General features: G+C 46.8%; 1 protein-coding gene across 1 annotated transcript in view; it reads right to left on the bottom strand.

Annotated features, from left to right (window-relative positions):
• LOC111974828 (coiled-coil domain-containing protein 102A-like) overlaps positions 1 to 14,508 on the bottom strand; it is an 82,927-nt gene that overhangs the window by 11,543 nt on the left and 56,876 nt on the right. The window contains exons 7-8 of the mRNA XM_024002855.2: positions 9,437 to 9,607; positions 8,000 to 8,103 (exon numbers count right to left, since the gene is read on the bottom strand). Of these exons, the coding sequence (XP_023858623.2) occupies positions 8,095 to 8,103; positions 9,437 to 9,607 (180 nt within the window). The 3' untranslated portion in view covers positions 8,000 to 8,094. The remainder of the gene's footprint in view (positions 1 to 7,999; positions 8,104 to 9,436; positions 9,608 to 14,508) is intronic.

Raw genomic sequence — 14,508 nt, 5'->3', positions numbered from 1 at the left:
CCTTTAAGCAAGGGGACATAGTTCCCACCACATCCCAGCCTTGTCTGGTCGAGATATAAAATAGGTTTAGGTGGTCTCTCCAGCCTCCAGCCCAGTCTATGATCATAAAGCTAATGTCTAAATCAATACAGCAGACCAGGCAGGTGATCCGGGAAAACCTCTGTTGCATTCCTGGGACGCCAGTACTGTGTGTGTGGTGTGGTGTGTGTGTGGTGTGTGTGTTGTTTGCGTGTGTGTGTGTGTTGTGGTGGGGGAGGGGTGGTTAGGGGCCCAGCTTACCAAATGCTTGTTTTAATCTGTAGCTTGTTAAGAAGTCCATTCTTCACATTGATTTATCAATCAATTCTCTGTGGATCATCTAATCCTGTGCACACACAACGCTCAAGGCACACACACACACACACACACACACAACACACACACACACACACACCACACACAACACACACACACACACACACACACACAAACACAACAGACACACACACATCACACACACACACACACCACACACACAACACATATACAAACATACTCGCACATAGCGCTACACACATGACCTTTTGCCCCCGGGTTTTGTTTAACAGGCCTATGGTCAGGGTGAGATGCGATGGCGGGTGCTGAACGCGTGTTTGGCTATAAATGCTGGGAGACATGGAGAGGGAGATAAGAGGTGAACACAACAAGAGACATACAGGAGACAGACAGACAAAGCTTTAGCCACACATGAGCAAGGTCTCTAACAATGGGGGCGTTCTTGTAAACGCTGTCGCCATGACGCTGTCAGATACGTGGTTCAAAAACAGAAAGGTCCTGGATCCGGAGTTGTATGATGTCATGTGAGGTCTTTGTGATATCTGGACGCGCTCCAATCACACTGGGCATCCAACAACTAGCCACTAGCTAGGTGAGGTGTAGGGCCTATTCCACAACAGCAGAATCAATGAGTTAGCCAGCTAACTTGGGCCTTTAATATTCCGACATAACTTTAGCATTTTTGGGGGGAAAATAACTTTAATGGGCATGGTCCTAAATGACTCAACAACCAAAAACAATATCTAAGTTTAGCTTTCTCTGATTAACCAACCATGGTTGTTATCGAAGTTAGCTGCTAACTCATTGATCCTGCTTTGTAGTATACCTCTTTGGTCTGGAAGACTGACAGCTTAATGGTCCACAGAACTGTTCATGAAATGTGTGCATGTGATGGTAATGCATTGCAATGTGGTAAGTAAGGGGTGTTTTCTTTCTTTCTGTGCGTTGTGGCATTCTGGTGGACGGCAGGCACGTTTCAGATCTCTGTAAATAGCCCGGCACTCTGAAGGGCAGGTAGAAAGTGTGATCAAATGAAGCATGTTCTTTCTATGATTTCCCGTCACTGTATGCAAGCCTTGTCTGTTTTAGCTCAATCAGGGGGCCAATCAGACTGTCAAAAATGGGACGCAGGTGGTAAAGAACGCGTTATTAAGCACGACTCTGGCTGAACAGGTGACAGGCCTTAACAGCACAGCCCAAATTTGGAGCTGCGGACTTGACAGCAGTTCTGCGCTGCCATTTCAGGTTCTCCTCCTCCACCTGTGTTGTTTTCTGAGAGCCCGCGCCAAGTGGCGTTTTAACATGATCGAGAGGTCGATTCATCGTCAGAAGAGATGGAGGATTAGAAAAGAGAGGGAAGCGAGGGAGGTAGAAAGAAACATGTTGGTTTCATTTATAGATTTAAAAGGGCTAGAATGTGTATTGACATTTTGAGATCTTTCTAACCTGAATTTCTCTCTTCTCCTTTCAGTCTATCATATAGCCTTTGGTACTGTATATTCCACAGAGTGTGTTCACATTGCTATTTGATAATTGTAACCAGCTGTGAACAGACAGAAATAAACAAATTAGCCAGTTTAGCAAGGCTGTTGGCTTTACAGGATTAGATTGATTTTGCATCGGTGCGTTGTTTGCTGGAGGTTTTGTTGTCGGAAATGTTGTGGAAAGAGAAGGTTGGGTTCTGAGTTTGGATCAATTAATTATAGGTGCAGCATGAGAATATAGACTACCTCACTGGGCACAACGTAATTTAATCGTCTAGTTTTTTAGATTTTATTTCGGTTGAGTTGTAGCTACAGTGAATTCAACGTGAAATCATACAAAATGTTGTCAAGCCATTGGATTCTAAGTTCAAAGTTGGTGTGAAAAAAAATAGCGAAATGCCTTTACGGTTGATGACTTTTACAAATCACAATTTTATTTGCCGCAGTGCGGTATCGTTTCTCTATCCCCAACAAAACCCTGCTCAATTAAAATGAAATTAAATTCAAGGGCTTTAAATTGGCAATGGGCACATATGTTAACATTGCCAAAGCAAAGTGAAGTAAGATAAACAAAAGTGAAATAAACTATCAAATTAACATAAACCGATTACACTCAATACAGACGTTCCTGGGCGAGGGTCAGGTGGGCATCTACCCTCGGTGGCGGCTCCGGTTCGGACGTAGCCCCGCTCCCATACGTCTGATCCCTCCGCTTCTGTGGAACGGAACCGTGAATCGTTGCTCCAGGAGGAACCGGACCGTGGATCATCGCCGGAGGCTCTGAACCTGGAAACATCCGCAGGAGGCTCCGGACTGCAGATCGTCCGCCGGAAGGCTCTGGACTGGGAACCCCCGCTGGAGGCTCTGGAGGCTGCGCTCGTCGCTGAAGATCTGGATCTGCAGATCGTCGCCTGGCGCTTTCTTGGGATGGCTTGCAGGACCGTCGCTCGAATCGACTCTGGAACTTCAAGAACGTCGCGGAGATCTGGACTGGGGGACTGTCGCTGGGACTCTGGACTGGGGACTGAGTCGCTGGAGACTCTGGACTAGAAAGGGTACTGTTGGCTGGATGACCCGGACTGGCGGACTGGGGACTGTGCTGGAGCTCTGGACTGGGACTGTTGTGGAGACCGGACTGGGGACTGGGGACTGTCTGCTGGAGACGCCCGACTGGGGACTGGGGCTGTCCGCTGGAGACCCCTGGACTGGGGACCGTCGCTGGAGCCCCCGGACTGAGACCGTCGCTAGAGACTCTGGACTGCAGACCGTCGCTGGAGGACTCTGGACTGGGGATGTCGCTGGAGGCTCCAGACTGGGGACCAGGTCGCTGCACGCTCCGGATGGGGACGTAGCTGCTAGGCTCGCTTGCAAATGGATCATCACTACAGGCTCCGGGCCATGGATCCTCACTCGAGGCTTCGTGTCATGGATCATCAACTACAGGCTCCGGCATGGATCAATCACTGGAGGGCTTCGTGGCATGGATCATCACTGGAGGCTTGGACCATGGATCATCCCTGTGGAGGCTTCGGACCATGGCCATCACTGGAGGCTTCGTATGGTGGAGCCGGAACAGGTCTCACCAGACCTGAAGGATGACGTACTGGAAGCCTGGGTGCGTCCGTGCCAGCACCTCCACTCTCACGAGCTAAAGTGGGTATCCAGCCAGGATGTGTCTGGCAGCTCCCCGCACAGCCTTTCCAGTAACGTCTCCTCAGTCTGGTAGACCTGTTTCCGGCTCACATACGAAGCCTCCAGTGGATGATCCATTGGTCGAAGCCCTCAGTGATGATCCATGGTCGAAGCCTCCCGTGAATGATCATGGCAACGAAGCCTCCAGTGATGACTCATGGGCCGGAGCTGTAGTGATGATCCATGACACGAAGCCTCCAGTGAGGATCCATGGCCCGGGCCTGTAGTTGATGATCATGGCAAGGAAGCCTGCAGCTAGCGGTCCCAGGTCCGGAGCCGCAGCGACGTCCCCCAGTCTGGATGCCTCCAGGACAGTCCCAGTCCAGACGTCTCCAGCAGACGGTCTGCAGTCCAGAGTCTTCAGCGACGGGTCTGCAGTCCCGGGGTCCTCCAGCGACGGTCCAGTCCGGGGTCTCCCAGCGACAGTCCCGCAAGTCCCCGTCCGGGGGTTCCAGCGACAGTCCCCCAGTCCCCAGTCCGGGGTCTCCCAGGCAACATCCCCAGTCCAGGAGTCTCCAGCGCCAGTCCCCAGGTCCAGTCGGGGTCTCCAGCAACAGTTCCCCAGTCCAGAGTCTCCAGCGACAGTCCCAGTCAGAGTCTCCAGCGACAGTCCCAGTCCAGAGTCTCCAGTCGACGGTCTGAAGTCGCAGAGTCCAGTCCAGAGTCTTCAGCGACGGTCTGCAGTCCAGAGCCTCCAGCGACGATCTGCAGTCCAGAGTCTTCAGCGACGAGCTGCAGTCCAGAGCCTCCAGCGGGGGTTCCCAGTCCAGAGCCTCCGGCGACGATCTGCAGTCCGGAGCCTCCAGCGGTGGTTTCCAGTTCAGAGCCTCCGGCGATGATCCACGGTCCGGTTCCTCCGGCAACGATTCACGGTCCGGTTCCACAGAAGCGGAGGGATCAGCGTAGGGAGCGGGGGCTACGTCCCGAACCGGAGCCGCCACCGAGGGTAGATGCCCACCTGGACCCTCCCCAGGAACGTCTGTGAGTGTAATGTTTATTGTTAATTTTGATAGTTTATTTCACTTTTGTTTATCTACTTCACTTGCTTTGGCAATGTTAACATATGTTTCCCATGCCAATTAAGCCCTTGAATTTAATTTCATTTAATTGAGAGGGGTTTGGTGGGGGGGATAGAGAAACGATACCCACTGGGCAAAATGAAATGTGATTTGTAAAAGTCATCAACGTAAGGGAATTTCGTCTTTTTTTGACACAACTTTGAACTTAAATCCAATGGCTTGAAACATTTTGTTGATTTCACGTTYAATTCACTGTAGCTGACAACTCAACCGAAATAAAATCAAAACTAGACGATTAAATTACGTCTGTGCCCAGTGGGTAGTCCATATTCTCATGCTGCTACTATAATTAATTGATCAAACTCAGACCCAATTTCTTTCCACAACATTTCCGACAACAAAACCTCCGCAACAAACGCACGAATGCAAATCAATCTAATCTGTAAAAGCCAACAGCCTTGCTAAACTGGCTAATTTGTTATTTCTGTCTGTTCACAGCTGGTACAATATCAAATAGCAATGTGACACACTCRGTGGGAATATACAGTACAAAGGCTATATGATAGACTGAAAGGAGAGAGAAATCAAGGTTAGAAAGATCTCAAATGTCAATACAATTCTAAGCCCTTTAAATCTATAAATGAAACCAACATTTTTTTTCTTCCTCCCTCGCTTTCCCTCTCTTTTCTAATCCTCCATCTCTTCTGCGATGTAATCTACCTCTCGGATCATGTTAAACCCACTGGCGCGGCTCCTCAGAAAACACACAGGTTGGGAGGAGGAGAACCTGAAATGGCAGCGCACACAACCTGCTGTCAACGTCCGCAGCTCCAAATTTGGGGGCTGTGCGTGTTAAGCCTGTCACTGTTCAGCCAGAGTCGTGCTAATAACGCTGTTGCTTTAACCACCTGCGTCCCATTTTGAAGTCTGAATTGGCCCCCTGATTGAGCTAAACAGACAAGGCTGCTACAGTGACGGGAAATCAATAGAAAAGAACATGCTTCATTTGATCCACTTTCTACCTGCCTTCAGAGTGCCGGCTATTTAACAGAGATCTGAACGTCCTGCCGGTCCACCAAGAATGCCACAACGCACAGAAAGAAAAACACCCCTTCTTACCACATGCACATGCATTACCATCACATGCACACATTTCCCTGAACAGTTCTTGTGGACCATTAAGCTGTCAGTCTTCAGACCAAAGAGGTATACTACAAAGCAGGATCAATGAGTTAGCCAGCTAACTTCGATAAACAACCATGAATAGCTATGGTTAATCAAGAGAGCTAAACTTAGATATGTGTTTTTGGTTGTTGAGTCATTTAGACCATGCCCATTTAAAGCTTATTTTCCCCCCAAAATGTAAAGTTATTTCSGAATATTAAGGCAAGTTAGCTGGCTAACTCATTGATTCTGCTTTGTGGAATAGGCCTACACCTCAGCCTTAGTAGTGGCTAGTTGTTTATGCCCAGTGTGATTGGAGCGGTCCAGTATCACAAAGCCTCACATGACATCACTACAACTCCGGATCAGGACCTTTCTGTTTTAACAACGTTCTGACAGCGTCATGGCGACAGCGTTACAATAACGCCCCCCATTGTTAGAGACCTTTCTCATGGTGGCTAGCTTTGTCTGTCTGTCTGTCTGCCTGTATGTCTCTCTGTTGTGTTCACCTCTTATCTCCCTCTCCATGTCTCCCAGGCCATTATAGCCACACGCTTCAGCACCCCGCCATCTGCATCTCACCCCTGACCATAGGCCTGTTAACAAACCCGGGGGCAAAAGGTCATGTGTGTATGGGCTATGTGGAGTATGTTGGATGTTGTGTGTGTCGTGATTGTAGTGGCTGCTGTTGTGTGTGTGGTGTGTGTGTGTGTGGGTGGGGTGTGTTGGTGTGTGTGTGTGAGGTGTGTGTGTGGGGATGTGTGTGCCCTTGATGGAGCGGTTGTCACCAGGATAGATTGATCCACAGAGAATTGATTGAAAAACAATGTGAAGAATGCGGACTTTTAACAAGGCTAAGTGGTTATAAGTAAAAACCAAGATTGGTAAGCTGGGGCCCTAACCACCCCTCCCCCACCACACACACACACACACACGCAAACACACACACACACACACACACACACACACACACACACACACACACACAGTACTGGCTGTCCCAGAATGCAACAGAGGTTTTCGCGGATCACCTGGCCTGGTCTGCTGTATTGATTTAGACATTAGCTTTATGATCATAGACTGGGCTGGAGCTGGGAGACCACTAAACTATTTTATATCTCAGACAGACAGGCTGGGATGTGGTGGGAACTATTCCCCTGCTTAAAGGGATAGTGCGACATTTTAGCAATTCCTTTTTCAACTTCCCTAGAGTCAGATGAACTCATGGATGCTATTTTATGTCTCTGCGTGCAGTTTGGTCGTTTCTGGAGCCATTGCTAACTAGTGTTGGTGCAATCACTGGAAGCATATAGGAACAGAGAGCATGCTAGTTCATCCGACTCTGGGTGAGGAGAGAAAAGGGCTTTATTGCCAAAAATGTCACACTATCCCTTTAACGAACCAAGGGGAGAGAGAGTGTGAGAGCGATCAAAGAAAGCATGACATTTGGTTGGAAAAGATGGGYGAGAAAGAAATTACAGAAAGAGAGAGAGGAGTGATAGGATAGTAAAATACACTTGGGAGAGGTAGTGTACAACCACTAAATCTCAAAATCCATTATCCATGAATATTACATTTTTTAGAACCATTAATATCCCCACTCCTATCCAGCTACGACCCGTGCATTAGGGTTAATGTGGTTTGAGCAAGTTCATCCACGTACAGGACAGTGTTATACTAGGAGCCTGGTGGGGCCTAACTCCCTCACTGTTCCAGGTCTGTCAGGGCTCCATAAGGCCGTGTGTGTGTGTGTGTGTGTGTGTGTGTGTGTGTGTGTGTGTGTGTGTGTGTGTGTGTTCCTCAAGGCGTTTCCATGCCAACACGCCTGTCACCCCTCTGCTAAGCTACAGGGGGCCAGCACCACTATGCTGCACGCAGGCTCCGTGTTACTACGGTAAACTGTGGCTGGGCGGCCCGCGATTGGCTGTCGGTATGGATGAGCTGGGACTCGGGTGGAATGATAAGGTAGAGAGAGAGAGAGAGAGAGAGAGACCTAGTGTGCACAGGGCTGCCTGCCTGACAAACTAAGACACAAGCCTCACAGTGGGCTAATCTCCTCCAGCTAAGATATCTGGGAGAACTAGAGTTCATAACAGGAGCATGGCAGCCATATAGTACCCTGTCTGATTAAACATCTTACACTACCAAGACCGCTGAGAAGGTATGACATTGGACGGTGTGTTGTGTGTGTGTGTGTGTGTGTGTGTGTGTGGTGTGTGTGTGGTGTGTGTGTGTGTGTGTGTGTGTGTGTTTGTGTGTGGTGTGTGTGTGTGTGTGTGTGTGTGTGTGTGTGTGTGTGTGTGTGTGTGAGAGAATCAGTCGTACCGGGACTGCAGATGTTCCAGTTGGACCTGGAGGTTCTCTGACTGCTCCACCTGCTCATCCAAGGACCGCTGTAGCTTCCTGGTCTGATTATGGCCTCATCCAGCCTGGGAGGGAGGGAGTGGGGGGGGGGCAGAGAGGGAGGGAAAGGGGGAGAGAGGGAGGGCGGGATGGAGGAAGAGAGGGAGGGAGGGAGGTAGGGGAGGGAGGAGAAAGTGTGAGAGAGAAATCGGTCATTGCAAATCACGGTCACACCGGACTACAAATCCCAGAATCAGTATTCTGCATTGAATACTTTGGATCAAAATCCTAAATACCCAACACTGACAGTATGTACTGTATCTACACTGTCCTCTGTAATTGTTGGGACAGTGAAGCGTTTCTTCTTCTTTTGACTCTTGTGGTGGTTCATTTCTTTACTATCAAATGAGGAGAGACAAACTTATCAGACAAGTCCGAGTTATACTTCACCTAAATATTTATTCACTTATTAWTAAGGGAGCAGGTCAATACAACACAAACATATATAAAGTGAATCGATTGAGTGCTCTACGCTAATGATGGCTGGTCGACGAATCGCCCTCAGATGATTCGTTGAGAGCCCCGAGACAAAGATATTTTATAGAAACATTAACTCATGCTATGGAATGCGGTCTCTTTAGGTTTTATCACCCAAAAGACATCGTTAATCTTCTGTCAGTGTTAAATCTCCCAGAGGCCCCTCCTCAGTAGAACACACACAGAGTGTTCTAACATCCCCTTATTCTGTTGCATAAAACAACCGTTTGATGCAATCACAGCATTATAACATAATCTTGTGATTTCTSTTCTGACATTCTATACTCCAAAAGTTAGGATTTGAAATCAAACAATGACTATGAAGTTAAAGTGCAGACTGTCAGCTTTAATTTGAGGGTATTTCCATTCATATCGGGTGAACCGCTTCGAAATTACAGCACTTTTTGTTCATATTCCCCCCATTTAAGGGGAGCAAAAGTATTGGGACAAATTCACTTATATTTGTATTAAAATTGCAAAAAGTGAAGTATTTGGTCCCATATTCATAGCACGCACTGACTACATCATGCTCGTGTCTRTACAAATCATGTTTTTTMGGGTTGTGTTTTAGATTATTTTGTGCAAATACAAAATGAATGATAAATAATATATTGGTCCCAAAACTTTTACCTCCCCTAAAATGGGGGGACTATGTAGAAAATGTGCTGTAATTTCTAAACGGTTCAACAGATATGGGTCAGAATACCCTCAAATTAATGCTGACAGTCTGAACTTTAACCTCAAAGGGATTGTTTGATGTAAACTCCAACGTTTTGAAYTATAGAGCCGAAATAACAAAAAATGCTTCATTCTCCCAATAATTACGGAGGCAACTGTATATGTACCCATGTATAAGTGGATGTGGTGTGTGTTGGTGCTCACCTCGTCCTCCGCCTGACCCAGTTCTTTCTTCAGCTCCTCCACCCTCAGCCTCAGCTTCTTGACCTCTGTCTCGTGCTGCTCCACCCGCCGGTTAGCGTGGGCCAGCTCGGCCATCTTGTCCTGGTACTGCTTCTTCACCTTGGAGTGGATGTGGCGCATGTCTGCCAACTCCTGAGGAGCAGAGGGGTCGGGGTCAGTCCGCTAGTCTGTTAGAGTGGATTTAAAATCGGGCCTCGGGCCAGTTAAGTACCGGCACTTAAATGTCAATTTCATTTACAAGCATGCCGGATGGGTGTCGGATAGGTGTCGGAAGAGTGTCGGATGCCGTTGGGTCAAATTAGAGTACATTCCCTAGTAGCAGATCCTCCAAGAGATTCCTTGTGAGTGGAGTGAGTTTCTCTGGTCTTTGTTCTGCTAGACGTCACCGCTACTGTTCGTTGGAGCATTGAGGATCTGATCAATAATGAAAGCGCTTCGTTAGGAGCACTTTTATCACATTCCCACAATAGAGAAGCACAGACTCCCATTGGAAGTAAACATACTATACCAGGAAAAGTTTGTGCCGAGCTGAGTGCTTACAAACCATTACCCATACGGCGAGAATAAAGAAAACGAAAAAAACATAAAGAAAACCTTGAACCACTTGAACTGGTCTGACCACCTGTACTGACCACCTGCACTTGACTCTTCACGCCATAGCACAGATGCACTCACTCACACACACCACACCCACCACCCACCAACACACACACCACCCACCCACCAACACACACCACCCACCCACCCACACCCACCCACCAACACACACCACACCACACACACACACACACACACCACACACACACACACCACACACACACACACACCCCACACACACACCCACTCACGCACTCACTCACTCACTCACGCCACACACACACACACCACCACACACACACACACACACACACACACACACACAACACACACACACACACACACACACACACACACACACACACACACACACACATACAGTTGAAGTCAGAAGTTTACATACACCTTAGCCAAAAACATTTAAACTCAGTTTTTCACAATTGCTGACATTTAATCGTAGTAATAATTCCCTGGCTTAGGTCAGTTAGGATCACCACTATATTTTAAGAATGTTAAATGTCAGAATAATAGTAGAGAGAATGATTAATTTCAGCTTTTGTTTCTTTCATCACAGTCCCAGTGGGTCAGAAGTTTACATACACTCAATTAGTATTTGGTAGCATTGCCTTTAAATTGTTTAACTTGGGTTACCCAAACGTTTCGGGTAGCCTTCCACAAGCTTCCCACAATAAGTTGGGTAAATTTGGTCCCATTCCTCCTGACAGAGCTGGTGTAACTGAATCGGGTTTGTAGGCCTCCTTGCTCGCACACGCTTTTTCAGTTCTGCCAACACATTTTCTATATGATTGAGGTCAGGGCTTTGTGATGGCCCCCCGATGCCTTGACTTTGTTGTCCTTAAGCCATTTTGCCACAKCTTTGGAAGTATGCTTGGGGTCATTGTCCATTTGGAAGACCCATTTGCGACCAAGCTTTAACTTCCTGACTGATGTCTTGAGACGTTGCTTCAATATATCCACATAATTTTCCTTCCACATGATGCCATCTATTTTGTGAAGTGCACCAGTCCCTCCTGCAGCAAAGCACCCCCACAACCTGGAATTGTGATACAGTGAATTATAAGTGAAATAATCTGTCTGTAAACAATTGTTGGAAAAAGTACTTGTGTCATGCATAAAGTAGATGTCCTAACCGACTTGCCAAAACTATAGTTTGTTAACAAGAAATTTGTGGAGTGGTTGAAAAATTTGTTTTAATGACTCCAACCTAATAGTATATAAACTTCCAACTTCAACTGTACATTCATGCTACACATCACAACTGCTGCTACCAGACTCCTATTATGATGGCTAAATACTGGACCGTTTAAACACTTGCCCCACAATCCCCGCTTCCCCAAAATATGTAAATATTGGACTATAAATTGTGCCCTCCTGTATTATACTTATGCTAAAATGTCTATTCCATTCTACAGAGCCATTTACATTATGTTCGTATTCTTAACTTTGACTATTTCTTATTGTTGTTGCATTGTTGAAAAGGAACCTGCAAGTAACAACGTGTATCCTGCCCATCAGACTAATAAAAACGTGAAACTTGAAAAAGAAAAGACAACTACCAAGAAAACCATGTTCWCYGATCTCAGATGAGTTGAGCGTGTTCCCCATTTCTCTGCTTTTTGCATTGAGCAGTGTGCAACCTCCACTTAATCATCGCCGTCATCGTTAACATCAATTGAGTTCCCCCGAGGACACTCCTGTATGATCAGGGCAGAACAGCATGCACTACTGTTTTATAAAGCCAGAGAAATCAAACAGGAGTGAGTGAGCGAGGGAGGGAGGGGACACAAGAAAGGGTGGGAAAGCGGGAATGAGGAAGGGAGGGAGGGAAAAGTAAGAGAAAGGACAGAGAGAGAGGAGAGAGAGAGAGAGAGAGAGAGAGAGAGAGAGAGAGAGAGAGAGAGAGAGAGAGAGAGAGAGAGAGAGAGAGAGAGAGAGAGAGAGAGAGAGAGAGAGAGAGAGAGAGAGAGAGAGAGAGAGAGAGAGAGAGAGAGAGAGAGAGAGAGAGAGAGAGAGAGAGAGAGAGAGAGAGAGAGAGAGAGAGAGAGAGAGAGAAGAGAGAGAAGAGCGAGAGAGGAGAGAGGAGAGAAGATGAGAGAGAGAGAGAGAGAGAGAGAGAGAGAGAGAGAGAGAGAGAGAGAGAGGAAAACCTGTACACTTCAGAAAAAAGAGAGAGAGTATTCCCTAGCTGCATATCGAAGCATTCGAGCAGCCCTGGCTAGATGAGCTGTCCTAATGAAACAGACGAGCCACGGGTATCGATTCAGTGCTCCACCCTCCACTTAACAGAAAGGGACAAAACACAACTGAAATAAAATAACATAGGTAGGAAGTTGAAGTTTGCGGTGAGGTGATAAACTGCGTAAGCAATGCCTCAGTCCACCACTGGCAGTGTGATATGTGTCACGCCCTGACTATAGAGAGCCTGTTATTCTCTATGTTGGATAGGTCGGGTGGACTAGGGTGGGTCATCTAGGTAATTATATATCTATGTTGCCTGGTATGATTCCCAATCAGAGGCAGCTGTTTATCATTGTCTCTGATTGGGGATCATATTTAGGCAGCCATTTCCCCTTTGTGCTTTGTGGGATCTTGTCGAGGTATTAGTTGCCTGTGTGCACTACTCTGAGCTTCACGTTTCGTTTGTTCACTTTATTGTTTTGTTATTTGAGTTTTCTCTTCCTAATAAAAGGATGGAAACATACCACGCTGCATTTATGTCCACTCCTTATGACGATCGTGCAATATGCCTACTACGTCGCCCAATCGATGTGGGGCCAAGTCAGAAAATAACTTTCCCAAACGTACTCTTTCCTACATCTAAGAATCATTGACGCCTTTAAATCAAAATGATAATCCACCACCGACACATTCATAAATGTGTTTTTTTAATTAAGTTAAATGCATTGCATGCATGTGACCAATAGGGCTGACCTATAGCATATCATAATAATCAGATAAATAAAATAATGTGACAGCAAAATGATGCAGATGACGTGACAAATGAATCTCGAAACGGGAATGTTTGGTTGCTCGGGACGCGAAGGGGAAGTCAGATGTGTGGAATACATTAAGCTAGTTCAAATCAAATCAAACTGTATTGGTCACATACACATGGTTAGCAGATGTTAATGTGAGTGTAGCGAAATGCTTGTGCTTCTGGTTCCAGCAGTGCAGTGATATCTAACAAATAATCTAACAATTCCCCAACAACTACCTAATACACACAAATCTAAAGGGGTGAATGAGAATATGTACATATAAAGTATATGGATGAGCGATGACCGAGCGGCATAGGCAAGGTGCAGTAGATGGCATAAAATACAGCATATCAAATCAAATCAAATCAAATTTTATTAGTCCACATACACATGGTTAGCAGATGTTAATGCGAGTGTAGCGAAATGCTTGTGCTTCTTGTTCCGACAATGCAGTAATAACCAACAGTAATCTAACCTAACAATTCCACAACTACTACCTTACACACACACACAAGTGTAAAGGGATAAAGAATATGTACATAAAGATATATTGAATGAGTGGTGGTACAGAACGGGCATGGCAAGATGCAGTAGATGGTATCGAGTACAGTATATACATATGAGATGGGTAATGTAGGGTATGTAAACATTGTATAAGTGGCATTGTTTAAAGTGGCTAGTGGTACATTTTTACATAATTTCCATCAATTTCCCATTTTTAAGTTGGCTGGAGTTGAGTCAGTATGTGGCAGCGGCGCTAAAATGTTAGTGGTGGCTGTTTAACAGTCTGATGGCCTTGAGATAGAAGCTGTTTTTCAGTCTCTCGGTCCCTGCTTTGATGCACCTGTACTGACCTCGCCTTCTGGATGATAGCGGGGTGAACAGGCAGTGGCTTGGTGGTTGTTGTCCTTGATGATCTTTATGGCCTTCCTGTGACATCGGGTGGTGTAGGTGTCCTGGAGGGCAGGTAGTTTTGCCCCTGGTGATGCATTCTGCAGACCTCACTACCCTCTGGAGAGCCTTACGGTTGTGGGCGGAGCAGTTGCCGTACCAGGCGGTGATACAGCCCGACAGGATGCTCTCGATTGTGCATCTGTAGAAGTTTGTGAGTGCTTTTGGTGACAAGCCGAATTTCTTCAGCCTCCTGAGGTTGAAGAGGCGCTGCGCGCCTTCTTCACAACGCTGTCTGTGTGGGTGGACCAATTCAGTTTGTCCGTGATGTGTACACCGAGGAACTTAAAACTTTCCACCTTCTCCACTACTGACCCGTCGATGTGGATAGGGGGTGCTCCCTCTGCTGTTTCCTGAAGTCCACAATCATCTCCTTTGTTTTGTTGACTTGAGTGTGAGGTTATTTTCCTGACACCACACTCCGAGGGCCCTCACCTCCTCTCCTGTAGGCCGTCTCGTCGTTGTTGTATCAAGTCCGTTTGTTCG

This window comes from Salvelinus sp. IW2-2015, linkage group LG15 (assembly GCF_002910315.2).
Source record: "Salvelinus sp. IW2-2015 linkage group LG15, ASM291031v2, whole genome shotgun sequence".
In the NCBI taxonomy this organism is placed as follows: domain Eukaryota; kingdom Metazoa; phylum Chordata; class Actinopteri; order Salmoniformes; family Salmonidae; genus Salvelinus; species Salvelinus sp. IW2-2015.
This window is presented reverse-complemented; position numbering and strand designations above follow the sequence as displayed.